Consider the following 12,900-nt stretch of genomic DNA (forward strand, 5'->3'; position numbering starts at 1 on the left):
TGGTGATATAGTTCATTCTTCCTGAAAACTGAAAAAAAAATGTATATGCAGGCTCTACACATGTTCCTCAGCATAATTTAATCAGATTGCAAATGACCTTAATCGAAAGAGTATGAAAACTGCCAAGTAAAATGTGTAAGATGACATAGCTAAACTGCTCTATCTGGAAAAAGAAAAGAAAAGAAATTGTCTAATATTTGCAATATTTTATTCACAAAAGTTAGAAAAATGTCCCCCCCATCTGTATGATTCATGTCTTGACTCCATCTTGGAGCTTCTTCCTCTTTTTTTATTTATTATTTTTTAATAATTTTTTTCTAAAATAAATATTACATTTTCCTGTATAGCAGTGGTAGGATTTACCATGAGTTTGTGTATCTGTTTCAACTGAGGTACAAGATAACATATAACTGATAAACTCAAATGTGGTAAGTGACCCCTCTATATTAGTATTATATATCATCTCTGTAAATCAGCACATGTGGGTTAGGAAATTAAAGATAATCCAAATTTTGAATACAATTAGTAATTCTAAAGTCCAAAAGATAAACTTAAAAGAGACACATAGCATATGCACACGTATAATGGACAGTGCGCCACAAACAGGCAAAGACTTAGTGTAGGCACAGTTGCAATATGCTGTGGTGATGGGTCAGAACCAAAACACGGCTGTGGCCAGCTGGTTTCAGTAGCTATCACAAGCCAATAAAGGGCAGTGACAGAATCCTGCTAAGGCTACCATGCAAATTTAGCAGCTTTAACAAACACACACACACACACATGTGCGCACGCACACACATGCACACACACACACACACAAACACAGACATACAAAATTCACAGGAAAAGTAAAATTCCTAAACTGGTATTATGATATTCTGAGCATCCTCGGGCATACTTCACGATACTTTACCATAACTGGGGCTATAGAGTGGTTCAAGTTTATCAATTTGACCTCTTAATCATAAGTACCGTGCTGGCAGAATCACAAATTTATGTGAAGATGCAAGTGCATTTGTTTCTGAAATGATACAATTGCTGATTATTTTATTTAGTGAATCACCATCTTAAGACTCAGTACCCAATTTCACTGCTCTGATTTAAAAACTAAAGTGAAAAATTGATAATCCCATCAAACATTGTTGTTGCTGCTGTTGTCGTTGCTGTACAACTAAAAGCAGACATATGTGTGTTCCTAGGATTTTTTAAGTCCACGGTAAATGATACTGCCACTGGTGCCAGTTATTATACTATTGGAACTGGAACTTGCTGGTTTGTTCACATTCTTAAATTTCTTGTATGCAACATGTTATTTCAGAATCATTCACTGTTAATAAAGCATGAATTAAGAAAAACTGGGCATCAGTCATATACAAACATTTTGTTTTGGTTTGGTTTAGTTGATTTCTTAACAAATTACATTATTATAGTGTCAACTGTTGGTCTAAGAACATTAAAAGCAATAATTTTAAAAAAGAGAACTTTTAGTGTTGGTAACTTGCCAAATGTTCCAGTGCTTAGATGACCCCCTTCAATGGATCAACATGCCATAATATCCATAGCAGGTATTAGATTAACACCTGAGACAAAGAAGTTGTTGAACTCAAACCCACCAATACACAAGGACCAGATGCCTATGGTTTCCCACCAAAGGTCTTGAATTTGAAAACACTCAATGATGAACTTTCTGTTCCTTTGTCAATTTGTGTGCTTTGTTCAACAGATCTGTACAGACCTGCATGTATCTAGAAGACTAAAACTAGTAAAAGACAGTTGTTGTGACAGCAATCTTCAAAAAGGGGACAAAGACTCAATCTGAAAACTATAGACCAAAATTCTTAAGCTGTCCAGAGATAAAATAGCTTCTCATGTGACAGATAATAGTCTAAAGAATATTTCAGCATGGTTTTACTTTATGGACATAGTCCTGCTTCACCCAGCTATTAGAATCCATGGAAGATCTTGCTGTTTTATTTGATGATGGATGCGTACCTCATGTTTGTGTAAATTAAAAAAAAGAAAAAAAAAAAAAAGGATCTGGTTGATTGAAAGATTGTTACTAAAGTAGACGTTCTGAAGTTGGCAATATCATTAAAAATTGCACAAGAAAACAAAAAGTACATGCAGACTTGCAGTGTTCATCAAAAATAGAAACATTAACCCAATCAAACCTGTGGAGTTCACAGCCCCTGCAGGCTTCCTGCCATATTTATGTGGGGGGAAAAACAGAAAAAATCTTCTTTTTCCTTCAAATTGCATGTGGACACATCCAGAATTATTGTACAAGTTAGTTTGCTTTCTTTGAGGTTTACGCATATATAAGAACATGAAAACTGTTTTAATAATACAAGTTTTGATGCCAGAACAATGCTTGAGCATAGGGCTCAATTAGTTATAATGGAATTCTTCAACCTTCAAGGCAATATTTTTAGACTGTTCTTATAAGTGCATTCATAAATATTAAATAATCTCCTGTGAATAGCACTAGCAAATTATCTTCTGCTCAAACATAAATTTCCAACTGTTATAAAGTACAAAAATCGAAAAAGACTCCTACACTGTACAATCTGCAACAGTGTTTGGCGCAAAAGCACTTATAATCTGTTTCCAAATCTGAGAATTAAGAGTGAGAACATAAAACTGGCAGGTGACACAAACAAAATAACACCACGCAAGGAAGTAAAAGATCTTGATGAAACATCTGACAAACTCGTATAAATAATTTCATCTACATTGAAATGATACAAAAGGTGATCAATAAAACTGATTTAAATACTGGGATAAACTGTTGTTTTTGTTTTTTTTGTTTTTATTTTGTTTTTTTAAACACTCAAAGTAACACTCCACTGTTTGTTTTTTAAATTGTTTGCTAATGGTTCACTCTTGTCTAGAAAAGTAGAATGGTAAAATAGTGGTATCAATACCTAAGACAATCTGTTAGCAGTGAGAGGGCACAAAGGAGAACAACCAGATTTTTTCAAAAGGGGTGTGGAGAAACGAGTTTTCAAAAAAGATGAGATTTCCTCAACTTTCATTTACTGAACCAGTAAAAGGCAAGTACAAAAAGAGAAGATCTTACAGAGACCTACAAGATAATCCAGGGAATGGTAGGCATTATTTTTGTATATAAAAAAAAATATATATATATATATATAAAACAAATCTATATATCAGCTTATGAAAAATATAATACTGTGGTAATAGTAGTAGTAATCAAATGGGTAAACTTTAACATCAACATCGTCAAAATAACAAATGTAAACATTCTTCTAGTTACAGGGTTGCTAACCCTTACTACCACTACTGTACTTAAAAACTGCACAAAATGACAATTTCAAATAACTGGGTTTTTTTGTTTTGTTTTTTAATTTATAGATTTCATATTGATATGCACATTTTAAGCAAAATATGTCACAGATAAATATCAAATTAGATGTATAGCCATAACGGTTGGTTAGGCTAGGGTTTGGCTTAAACAAACTATGTACTATATAATAAATAATTAACTATAAAGTACCCATTCAATAACAACAAAACTTTTGATTTTATTTATATGTTCACATATAATACATTTATAATAAAAAGAACTTAGGTTAAAAAAAAAAGAAAGAAAACAGACTGAAAAGATTCCAATTTAAAAACGGTTTCTCGTTTTCAAGATTTGGTTTCCCTGTTTAAAATGTGATATACTGGGAGTGGGAGTTTCCCTCCCACCCCACACAACATCTAGATCAAACATTTAATTCATTGTCACTCTTTCGAAATGGAATTCCCTTCATTCGTTCACTACTTCCGATCAGGTGGTTGTGACCGACGCCCTATCTACGAGCAAAGTTTAAGTGACACGCCCACAACACCTACACCATACTAAAGACCAGCCGAATTGCAAGTCAATCGGTGCATTTTTAGTGGTTTGTTCGTGAATCGCGATGTGCAAAAGGTTCTGCCAAAGAAAACATTGGTCTGAGATTTTCCTGGTGACCATCAACACAGACCTCAACCATAATATGATACGGCATTTAAATCGCTACAACCGACTGCAATCAATGACAATGTCCTGTAAGCAACAAATGTAGTTCATGAAAAAATATTCAAAGGGGGTAATAATCTTACCCAAACCAAATCTTTTACATCTTGCTGACATCCACTGACTTCCGCCATGCTGTCGTCTCGTAACGTCTCGTCGGCAGTCACATGACTTCTTTCATTTTCCACCACATGCGAGATTCGTGTCCAGGTCGTCAAACATGTCGGACGTCATCAAAACTGCGCTGGTAAGTTTTAAGGATGTAAGAGGAGAGTCATATTGCCTTCACAGGATTATAAGACTACCCGTGTTTTCATCATACAATATAGCATTTTTTTAAGAATTACTAGGCATGCTACAGTTGACTGATCGATGCTAAATCATTGATTTGCATAGCCTGATGTAAGAGTTCGTCTGCTAGCCAGCTGTGAATCAGTGAATTCATGTGTACATGTTTGTTTGACCGTGTTTTCAAAGGGTAACCAACGAAACATATCATCTAATATTATGTGTATGAGATGTACCTACTGTGGCTTTGCTTTCCTTAATGTTATTGCTTTTGAGCAACACTTATAAGACAGGCCTCTTTTTGTGAGATATGTCCAATTAAACTGAAAGTGCCAAAGTCTATGTTGAGAATCGGCGTACTTTCGCGGTACTCGAGCACTACCGTTGACCTTTGTGACCGACAATCGGAGCTGTGAGGAACTGTTACTGTTAATAATATTTGGTCGGAGCTGTGAGGAACTGTTACTGTTGATAATATTTGTGTTACGTGAATGCCAGATAACACGTTGTTGTCTCACACCAACGCTTTCTGTCTGACTTTAAGTTTAACCCATGAAATGATGAATGAAACGTACAGTAATTCTAATTTTACCGAAGATCGACTTTAACCCATGAATCAAACAGCAATTCTAATTTTACCGAAGATCAGCTTATGAAGTACAGATATGAACAACTACGCCTGAGATCTGAAATATCTGCCGGGAGATGTTTGTTGTATAGTGCTGCCATTTCTCATCACTTCTTAAATAAATGTGTGTGTGTGTGTGTGTGTGTGTGTGTGTTAATTTTCTTTCCCCATGTGTGTGTGTGTGTGTGTCACTGTGTGTGTGTCACAGTGTGTGAGTTTGTGAGAAAGAGAGAGAGAGAGAGAGAGGAGTGATTGGATGAATGGTTTATTTCATAGTTCCCCTTCCATTACCTGAAGGAGTATGTGAACAACAAACCTATGGCCATAAATAAACTGATAAATAACAATAAACAGCAATAATAAACATGAGTGTGTAATTTAATGAAATAGCATATATATTAGCTTTTATATTGAAATAAGTCTTATATATACTTATACAGAAGCAAACATTGCATGTGATATCACTATCACTAGTATCAGGTGGGTTTTTTTTAATGACATCAACTAGCTCAGTTCAAACAAGCAAGGATCTTTTTGATACTTAGCAAGAATGAATTAGAAATCATCTGGTTTAATTAAGTGTTAAGCAAGAGAGTATAAAATGTCATCTTTTGACATCTTACAATTACACAGTGAACACAGATCAATGTTAGTGAATGACATGTATTTGAAATGATGCACATTGAAGTCAGATACCTTGTCTAAATCATTTTATCTCGCATTTTGGCAGAAGATCCATGTTTAGTTGCAAGTAAAATTTTAGGTCATGATTGTTCCAAATGTTCTATGCAAATTGCAATTTTTTTCATCATTCTCTAATAATAGGTCATTTGCTTCAATTTTGCCATCTGCTGTCCAGCAGATATTGACAGAATATTTTTGTGAACCGATTTATCAGTTTGACTCAAACCCATTGGTATATCCAAGACCTTGTTCCAACAAACATCAGCCAAGCCTCTTATTAAAGCAAGCACGCGCATTTTACTTCCATTTCCAATTTCTCTTCTTACTGACAGCTACATTGTATGTATCTTATATGGTTTCCTAAATTCTTCAATATGTAACAACTTTGGTCCATAACAGACATATTACATAGTGCACAAACTTAAAGTACTGATTTGTCCCACCTTGAACAAATCATTGGGTATTCTAATATCCACTCCTAAATACCTTTTTAACCGCAAACAAATGAACTGATCCTTAGTGAAATGCTGATTTGTTAAATCTGATCCCTCAATTTTGATCCACATTGTAGTTTGTAGAACTGGTTGAACCTGAGAATCAAACAGTTAAAAAAAACAACAACAAACAAACCAACCAACCAAGATCCTTTCAAGCAGCAGCGAAGCTCAGATACTTGGAGAAAATAACTCTCAGGTACTTGTACTAGTTGTAGATGGTTACAACAGGCTAACAACAGACATAATGACATAATCATATGATATATACACCTTTCTCATCCACCTGAGTAAACCCATTTTAAATACATTGTTACTTTTAGCCATTATTTTCTCGTTATTTTTTAACTGAGTGTATAAATATACATAGAGAAAGAGAGAAAAAGGGAAAGAAAAAGCTGATGGATATACTGCATTGTGCATGCTAGTTCTGAACCTTACTTACTGTTGATGTTAAGTACTACAACAGTATAGTTATTGATTGAATAGTTTCAGGTTATCACCCCCTGACCCGACCAAAGTCCCATCTGCACCAGCAAGCACCAGCTGGTGTTCTGGTGTGCTTTATACAATACAAGCAACATGAGTCTTGCGAACACTAAAATCCTACTTTGTAAATAGCCATCTGATCAAAGAATTCTGCTGTGACAGACTGCTGTTATCAAATTATTGAATCTGACCATACTTATTTCATGTTTCAGACTTCAGTTTAGGAACATTTGAAACAACCAAAGATTACAGGAAATCAAAAGCAAAAAATCTAACTTGACAAAGTTAGAAAATTAGCAAACAAACTAAGTAAACAGATTGTTATTGTATTTAAAGATGGAGAAAAAAGAAACATGCTAAATACAAACTATATGGACATTGGCCATAGTTGTAAAAATATTTACATTAATTAGGAGAAAACATCACAGCCCTCTCCAGTAAATCTGTCTTTCTGGCTTTACAATCTCATCATCCTACAATCTTACTTCACTTTCTTACCAAGTCAGTTTGCTGGAACTCCACAAAAAGCAGCATTCCCTTCTCATATCTCCTGTGTCTCCCTCATATGTGAAGTAATAGTTTTGATTTCCAAACATAAGTATCTACCCCATGTTGACTTTTTCTTCTTTTTTTTTCTAACTTAGTCTTATGGATATTTCCTATTTGTCCTTGATAAGAAGACCTGAGAAAATGGGAAGGGGTGTGAATATGAAGTACAGAAGATAGGTGAGATGGGAGAGAATCTTCAAAGTGGCGATAAGCCAATATGCCAATTTTGTTCTGAAATCTGTACTGGGTGGGTAACCATTGTAGCTTACACAAGAGAGAGGTAACATGATCTTTTTTTGACTTTTTGAAAATGACTATGGCAGCATTTTTCAAGATCATTTGAAGGCGTGGTATCAATAATGATGATAAAATACAGGCTTATATAGCACAGTACCCCCATCTCAGATGGGGCTCACCGCGCTTTACAGTGAAATATACATATTTAAGACTAGGTGATGTAAAATATGTACAAAGTCAACAGTCTCACATGACATTGACTAAAATATACATATCTAAGACTAAGTGACATAGAAATAATTATGTAAATCAACACAGGCACCATCACAGTCTCAAGTCACCCAGGCACAAATCACAGCAAAACAAAGCACATCACATTCACCATAGTCAAAATAATAATAATAATAATAATAATAACAATAATGGTATTTATATAGCGCTGAATCTTGTGCAGAGACAAACCAAAGTGTTTTCACACTAGTCATTCACGTGCATGCATAACTCTAAAACTGTAGAAACTAAAGAAAAGGAAGGGCAGGCAAGGGAGGCTATTTTGGGAAGAGGTGGGTTTTAAGGCCAGACTTGAAAGAGCTGAGAGTGTAGACTTGACGAAGCAAAAGAGGAAGTTAATTCCAATCGCAAGGTCCAGAGACAGAGAAAGAACAGCGGCCAACAGTCGAGTGTTTGAATCTGGGTATGCGTAAACAGAGTGGATCCAAAGCCGATCGTAGTGAGCGAGATGGAGTGTAGAGGTGAAGGCAGCCACAGAGATAGGAAGGGGCAGTTTTGTGAATACATTTATAACATAGAGTGCTGATCTTGTACTTTATTCAGTGTGAGACAGGGAGCTAGTGGAGATGTTGCAAAAGAGGAGTGATGTGCTCAGATCTTTTCTTTCTGAGGATGAGTCGGGCAGCAGAGTTTTGTATGCGCTGAAGGGACTGAATGGATGAAGCAGGCAAACCAGACAGTAGCGAGTTACAGTAGTCAAGGCGAAAGAGAATGAGAGAAACGACAAGTCTAGATGTTGCGTCAGTGGACAGATATTTCCGGACGGCACTGATGCGCCGCAGTTGACAGTAGCAGGACTGACATGTCTAACTGATAAATTTTTGCATGGACAGTGTATTGTCAAGGACAACACCGAGGTTCCTGACTGACGTGGAAAGAGGGATGGATGTACTGCCAAGTTTGATTGTGTCAATTGTGATGGAAGACAGTTTTTGTATAGTTCCTATGATCATTGCTTCAGTTTTGTCCGCATTCAATTGTAACTTATTTCGAGTCATCCAGTTTTGAATGTCCAGGAAGCAGTTGGATGTTTCTTGCAAGAGTGACAACAATTTTTCAGGGGTATCACTCTTCTGGAGTTGAGAGTGTCATCAGCATAAGAATGATGACTGATATTATGGCGGTTCATAATTTCAGCGAGAGGAGCAGTGTACAGTGTGAAAACACTGGGCCTAAAACAGATCCCTGTGGGACTCCATGTTCAGTTTTAACGGGTTCAGATTGGAAATGATCAACAATGACAGACTGGAATCGATCAGTGAGATAAGATTTGAACCAGTTTAGAACAGTGCCATTGATACCAAATGTAAAATGAAGACGGGAAAGAAGGATTGAATGGTCTATCGTGTCAAAGGCAAGAAGAGAAGAGTGAGAAGGGACATTTTTCCTGAGTCGGACGCTATCAGTAGATTGTTCAGAATGTGGAGGAGAGTGGTTTCGGTGCTGTGGTCAGCGTGATAGGCAGACTGAAATGGATGGTTGTTGAGCTGCTTGAGGACAGCTTTTTCAAGGAGTTCGGACATGAATGGAAGATTAGAAACTGGTCGATAGTTTTTCAAAATGTTTGCGTCAAGGTTGAGTTTCTTCAGAAGAGGCCGGACGATTGCAGTTTTAAAAGTGGATGGAAACGTTCCAGTGAGAAGGGATGAATTGACAATATTGGTGATTGTGGGGAGAAGAAATGAGACACACTGGGAAAAGACCGAGGCTGGTATAAGATCGAGCTCACCGGATTTTATTGTCATTTCTTTCAGGATTTCATGAACTTCTGTTTCAGTCAATGGATTAAAGGAATGGAGAGGAGTGCCTCTGAATTGAGGATCAGGATGAACAGGTTGGAAAGACATTTGGTTTAAGATGGTACGAATATTTTGGACTTTGTCAAAAGAGAAAGAGGAGAAGACATTGGGGAGTTCAGATAAAGTGTAGGCAGAAGGAAGAGGAGTCTTTTTTGCAGTTCCAAGAAGATTTGACATGACAGAGTAAAGAGATTTGGTGGATGTGGCATCGAGAACTTGAGAAGAAAAGAAGTTTGTCTTTGCTGATGAGATCATATGTTTGACTTTATTTATTTGTTTTCGGAATATTTGATTGTGGACTTGCAGTTTTGTTGATCGCCATCATCTTTCCAGTTGGCAACGTTTGTGTTTTGCAAGTCGAATGTCTTGTGTGTACCATGGGGCGGGGGGTCTGTCAGGGAGCATGCGGGTAGTGGGGGGTGCATGTTCATCCAGCAGTTGAAAGTGGACAGTGTTGTAATGTGTGGATACGTCGGTACGGGAAGAAATTTTGGAAAGGCGTTCAGCAGCTTGAGAAGAAAAAGTGTTAATGTTGATGGATTTCAGGTTGCGACGAGTAACAGATTTTTTGGTTCTGGTAGGTTTTGAAATATTGAGCAAGAATATAACAGCAGAATGGTCGGAAGAAAGTTTGTCAGTTACAGTCACTGACGCAACCATGGCATCAGAGTCATGTGCGATGAGCCAGTCCAATGTATGGCCAGATCTGTGTGTTGGTTCTGTAACGAACTGAGAGAGAAAATGAGTGGACAGGGATAGACATAGGCGTTTGACATCAGTGGAAGTCTGGTTGTCGAAATGAAAATTGAAATCTCCGAGGATAATAAGTTTGCCAGAATGAAGGTTGTAGTAATCAAGTAGTGTTTAGAACTCATCGTGAAACTGAGAAGACGTTCGGTTATTTTTACGACTAGGAGGAGGACGATAGAGACAATAGAAGATGATTGAGTGACCGGGAACACTGAGAGTGACTTCTAGCATTTCGAAGGTATCATGTGGAAAGGCGTGGTTATGGGAGAAGGAGAGGGAAGACTCCAAGATATCTCTGTAGACGGTGGCGATGCCATCTCCACGAGACAATTGAGGAAGTGACATAGTTTTGTATCCAGGGGGGGTCAGTTGTTTAAGTTTGGGTTCGTGACCTTAACCAGGTTTCAGTAAGAAGAAATACGATATCAAAAATAAACAGCAAGGAACCAGGCATCACAAAAAACACACAAAATCATCACAAATGCATACAAATCAACACAAAGAGCACATCCAGCAATAAGATCACAGCAAACATATATGCAGATTGGAAAAAGTTAATGAGAAAAATACTGTTTGAAAAGATTTGTTTTGAAAATCTCTTGAATGTGGGTGTTGGGGTGTAACAGAGGTGTGAGGGGAGTGAATCAAATCGGAGGGCAAACCAGCATGTAGCGAATTGAATTAGTCAATGCGACTTAGGATCAAGGAACAGACAAGCGGAGTGGTTGCTTCAACAGTCAGATATGGTCAAATGGTACTGATTTTTCTCTGTTAGAAGTTTGCAGTTTTACATGAATTACTGACATGGTCATGTATGGACAGAACTGAATTAAAATATGTGCCCAGGTTTCTGACAGAATTTTGAAAGTTGACATCAGCATTGCCGACATTCAAAGCATGGTCTGAAAAATGACTAAACACAGACCTCGAGCCTACAAGTATGGCATCTGTCTTTAGTCATAGGGAGAATCCTATCTTTCTTTCACGAAGAGCTTTTAATGCTGAGAAACCCCTGATCATCCCATACTGAATCTGACTTAGCATCCACAGCCTTATTTACATCAACAGTGTCTTCCTCCAGCATCACCATATAGCTTGATTCTGAAGCATGTAATGTTTTCGGTACACAGCTCCCACATTATAACTTACCGAGACAACCACATCAGGGGACCTGCTAGTGTCTGTATATTTAGATAGTCTACCACTTGGTGGTGAATGCAAAACAAAACAAAAATCCTGTAAAATCTGGACACCTCCAGGAACACATCTCTGTCATATCCCTGACTGGAAACCTTACATGCACCTTGACTGTAACTGATCCCAGGGCCAGCATTACCAACTTCACATTTTCACTTCTGACTTGTCAGTTCACCAGCTTCAAATACATGTTTATTCTGTGTCCTGTTCCTTTTGCAGCAAAATTCACTTTGTTGAAAAATTGTGCCCTTTGCCAGAACGCTTATATTCAGAGCACCTGCGGGTTATCCATCTGTGTTATAAGACACCGGTAGAACAGCATTTTGGCAGTGACTCACGCACTTTGCCAAGGTGACAGTGCTGTGTAACAAGAAAAGGGTGGCTGTCTCCAGCATCTAACACATCTAAAGTCAGCTCATTGTGAGGTATGCCTGTGCACCTTGCAAGTTTTCAGGCTGAATCTCAGTAGGAAACTGCCGTCCCCATGATGCATGTGTGTGTGTGTGTGTGTCTGTCATGGTGTCAGCCCATCTCTTCAGCAGGTGATAACACACACATTTCTCTGAACACTTCAGTGTTTTTTGTTGTTGTATTTTTCCAGTTCAGTACTCATTCCTTTTGTTGAGGGATCTGGCCTGCCTTTTATTTATTTATTTTTTTTTAAGTGGAACTTATTTTCAGGCTTTTCCCTTTGTTCATTCACCCCCCTCCAACCTTATCCATTGTAACATGTCTGCTATGACTGATTAGGGGTTGTCACCCAAAACTTTAGTTTCTTCAGTCAGCATGACCATAAAAGTATGTTACTGGTACTATACTAACAAATGATTTGTTATATTTTTTATCATAGTGGTTTTGGTTTTTACTGCAGTTTTGTGATGGATTAAATTAATGTTGCCTATGTAACTGTAGTGGATATGATTGCAAATTTGTTTATTTACATTTTAGAACATCTCAAAATCACAGTGATGAATGTATTTTGTGTTGTGTATTCAGTATTTCTTTACAGTATGTAATAATTAGTCTGCGGTGCTTGGTATAGCTCACATGTGAGATTCTCTGATACTGGCTATGGCTAAGTTGTGGGACTCACTCTCATCTACTTAATGACACGTGACAGTCTGTGAGTCATAGCAGCCCAGCAAGTTTTGATGTGGCACTTGAATAGTATGTACTCACAATGGGGTTACAAGTACATGTTTTCCAAGTTTGTTCAGTGAATGTAGGAGCACAGATGCACAGTTCTCATAGCAATACATTGCTTTATATACCACAGAAACCTGTAAGAGTACTCATGCTTATCAGTTACTTACCTAGAGAACTACTGCTAATTGCTAATTTTTTTCATAGACCAGCAAAGGCACTCTTTAAATTCAAGCAAATAAAGTTGTCACCATTTTGTTGAGGAAAACAAAATGTATGAAGAGTTAACAAGTCCTTTCTTCAGTTTGAGAATGAATAGCTGTG

At 37.3% G+C, this 12,900-nt stretch overlaps 2 protein-coding genes across 6 annotated transcripts in view; one reads left to right on the forward strand and one right to left on the reverse strand.

Annotated features, from left to right (window-relative positions):
• The window catches only part of LOC143288746 (uncharacterized), a 46,291-nt gene extending 42,066 nt beyond the window's left edge, over positions 1-4,225 (reverse strand). For 3 of the 5 annotated variants that reach the window (XM_076597401.1, XM_076597389.1, XM_076597375.1), the window contains exon 1: positions 4,114-4,225. The gene's annotated coding sequence lies outside the window, so the exon portion shown is untranslated. The remainder of the gene's footprint in view (positions 1-4,113) is intronic. The other 2 variants (XM_076597381.1, XM_076597394.1) reach the window with 1 other exon arrangement.
• Positions 4,166-12,900, forward strand: part of LOC143288781 (sphingosine-1-phosphate lyase 1-like) — a 44,345-nt gene continuing 35,610 nt past the window's right edge. The window contains exon 1 of the mRNA XM_076597413.1: positions 4,166-4,274. Within this exon, the coding sequence (XP_076453528.1) occupies positions 4,248-4,274 (27 nt within the window). The 5' untranslated portion in view covers positions 4,166-4,247. The remainder of the gene's footprint in view (positions 4,275-12,900) is intronic.

Source organism: Babylonia areolata, chromosome 1, assembly GCF_041734735.1.
Source record: "Babylonia areolata isolate BAREFJ2019XMU chromosome 1, ASM4173473v1, whole genome shotgun sequence".
NCBI lineage: Eukaryota > Metazoa > Mollusca > Gastropoda > Neogastropoda > Buccinidae > Babylonia > Babylonia areolata.